Source organism: Acanthisitta chloris, unplaced genomic scaffold (genome assembly GCF_000695815.1).
Source record: "Acanthisitta chloris isolate BGI_N310 unplaced genomic scaffold, ASM69581v1 scaffold21987, whole genome shotgun sequence".
Taxonomy (NCBI): Eukaryota; Metazoa; Chordata; class Aves; order Passeriformes; family Acanthisittidae; genus Acanthisitta; species Acanthisitta chloris.
The window spans coordinates 1-330 of NW_008683439.1; the positions used below are offsets into that span (position 1 = coordinate 1).

Here is a 330-nt window from a genome sequence, read left to right on the forward strand (position 1 = left end):
CGAGAGGCCAGCCGGCTTGTCCAGCCCCTGCGGGGCAGGCGGCGGGGTAAGGTGGCAAAGCCACTTGCGTCCCGAAACGCCTCGGGCAGGGGGACGCCCCTCTCACCCCGTTGCCGTAGAGCACGGGATCGAAGAGGCTGTCCAGGTACCGGTCCAGACCCTTCTGGCTGCGCGGCTCCCCGAGTTCCCCCTCTGTGGGGGGACAAGAAGGGATGAGACACTGACATGGCACAGCTCCATCGCAGCTCCAGGGATCAGAGGGATGATGCCCTACCGTGGGCGTGGTAAGCCTCCGTGGAGGGCAGCGTGGGGGCTTTCACCGCTGGGGGT

At 67.6% G+C, this 330-nt stretch overlaps 1 protein-coding gene across 1 annotated transcript in view; it reads right to left on the reverse strand.

The window, feature by feature from the left end:
- Nucleotides 1-106: 106 nt before the first annotated feature.
- The window catches only part of LOC103806263 (unconventional myosin-XV-like), a gene marked incomplete at its 3' end in the record, with an annotated part of 9,963 nt that continues 9,739 nt past the window's right edge, over nucleotides 107-330 (reverse strand). The window contains exons 28-29 of the mRNA XM_009078944.1: nucleotides 275-322; nucleotides 107-192 (exon numbers count right to left, since the gene is read on the reverse strand). Coding sequence (XP_009077192.1) covers nucleotides 107-192; nucleotides 275-322 — 134 coding nt within the window. The remainder of the gene's footprint in view (nucleotides 193-274; nucleotides 323-330) is intronic.